The sequence below is a fragment of the Melampsora larici-populina genome, assembly GCF_000204055.1.
Source record: "Melampsora larici-populina 98AG31 unplaced genomic scaffold MELLAscaffold_125, whole genome shotgun sequence".
NCBI classification, from domain to species: domain Eukaryota; kingdom Fungi; phylum Basidiomycota; class Pucciniomycetes; order Pucciniales; family Melampsoraceae; genus Melampsora; species Melampsora laricis-populina.
In genome coordinates, this window is record NW_006768889.1 from 35365 (window position 1) to 36922 (window position 1558).

Consider the following 1558-nt stretch of genomic DNA (forward strand, 5'->3'; position numbering starts at 1 on the left):
GACATGAGAGGAGAATCATGAAAAACATCTTTTTTTCTAGACTTGAAGTCGAACTCTTGTAGTACCTATAACTAGGGAAATAAACGAAATTATGGCTGTGATGACAAGTATATTAGTGGTAGGGGGTTTGTAAGTTAGTAGAGACAAAGGAAATTAGTTATAAATTAATTAATTGGAAATTTGACGTAGTGTCATAGTATGTGTGAAGGGCAAAAAACACATGAGAATATAAATTTTCTTGTGACTAAGAGTTATTAATGTTTTTCGGAACGGCCAGTTCGATATTCTTCCTTTTTTGGGTGGGAAGAAACCTAGAAAACGACCAGACTGAATAGTCCTATGAGCTCTGCGAAAAATCTAGAGTGGCTGGAACTAGTAATTTAGAGGTGCGGGGAATGAGGCGAAGATTCCAAAGACGCGGGAATGATGGAGATTCGGTGAAGGTAGTTGCGAGATACCTTGACGCTGACTGGCGAGGAATCCAACATTCTCTATCCGAGTCTTTGGGGCAACATCGACAGGACCAAGCATTGACATCCCCAACTGCAAGCTATCGCGGATACATTCGAAATGATTTCGAGATCTGCAGTTCGTCGTTTTCATGTGTCATCCATCTTGCTGACTCCACTTCCTTAATCGAACACCAGCCACGATCATTGTGAGGAAGAGAATGAAGGAGTAGCTTGAGTAGCACAATCTCTTTGTTGATCATCAGGATCGGGCTCAAAAGGGCAAAAAAATACCTGTACTCCCAAAGTTTGAACAGCCTCAGGCGCAAGACCGAGTGCCTCATTCTCACACACATGATGACCGATGTAGTGTAGAACGATATTTTTGATTGAAAAAGAGAAATTGATAGAAACTAAAGAGATATACAAACCTGGACAACTTTCGAAAAGAAATAGTGAGAAAGGAAACAAGACAAAGCCACGAACACATGACATCAAACTTTTCAAGAAAATCACTAACAAATACACTCAACAAAAACAAAGGAGAAAAAGTCAAATGAAATACAATGATACATATATATATTTTTATAGATGCCACAAAGACATAGATGAAATCTCTCTAAATGAAACTAGAGCTATATGGTACTGCTTTAGATGAAAATACGAATCAATCCACCACAAGAAACCCCCGATAATAATATCTACCCTTTTCCCGTTCACTCCAACTAATACCTTATCCTCATTTTCAGTTTGGCATCCAAGAAAATTCAGGATAATTCTCCTCATTGCCTCTGTAGCCTGAAGTGCGGAGATACCCAGGAGCATTGATGGGCTGTAGTCGTGGGAAGACCGTGTAGGGTGTGACGTAGCAAGATGCTACACCAGATGCCTGTGGTATATAGCCGACTTGTGCACCCCCTACTTCGAGAAATCCGGCGAGCCTTAGGGATCGAGGAGCTGGAATATTTGTCGACATCGTAGCTAGCGGAAGAACAGTCGCAGGTGTAGGGCGTGGATGTCTGAGATTGGTAGGCCTAACTTGGGTGGAACCGAAAACCGAGCGGGTGACGGGAGGAGCAGGGACGTTTGTGTAGTGGTTATTGTATCGG

At 41.9% G+C, this 1558-nt stretch overlaps 1 protein-coding gene across 1 annotated transcript in view; it reads right to left on the reverse strand.

Annotated features, from left to right (window-relative positions):
- Positions 1-1194: 1194 nt before the first annotated feature.
- Positions 1195-1558, reverse strand: part of MELLADRAFT_69890 (uncharacterized protein) — a gene marked incomplete at both ends in the record, with an annotated part of 1940 nt that continues 1576 nt past the window's right edge. Inside the window, one exon of the mRNA XM_007419080.1 lies at positions 1195-1468. Coding sequence (XP_007419142.1) covers positions 1195-1468 — 274 coding nt within the window. The remainder of the gene's footprint in view (positions 1469-1558) is intronic.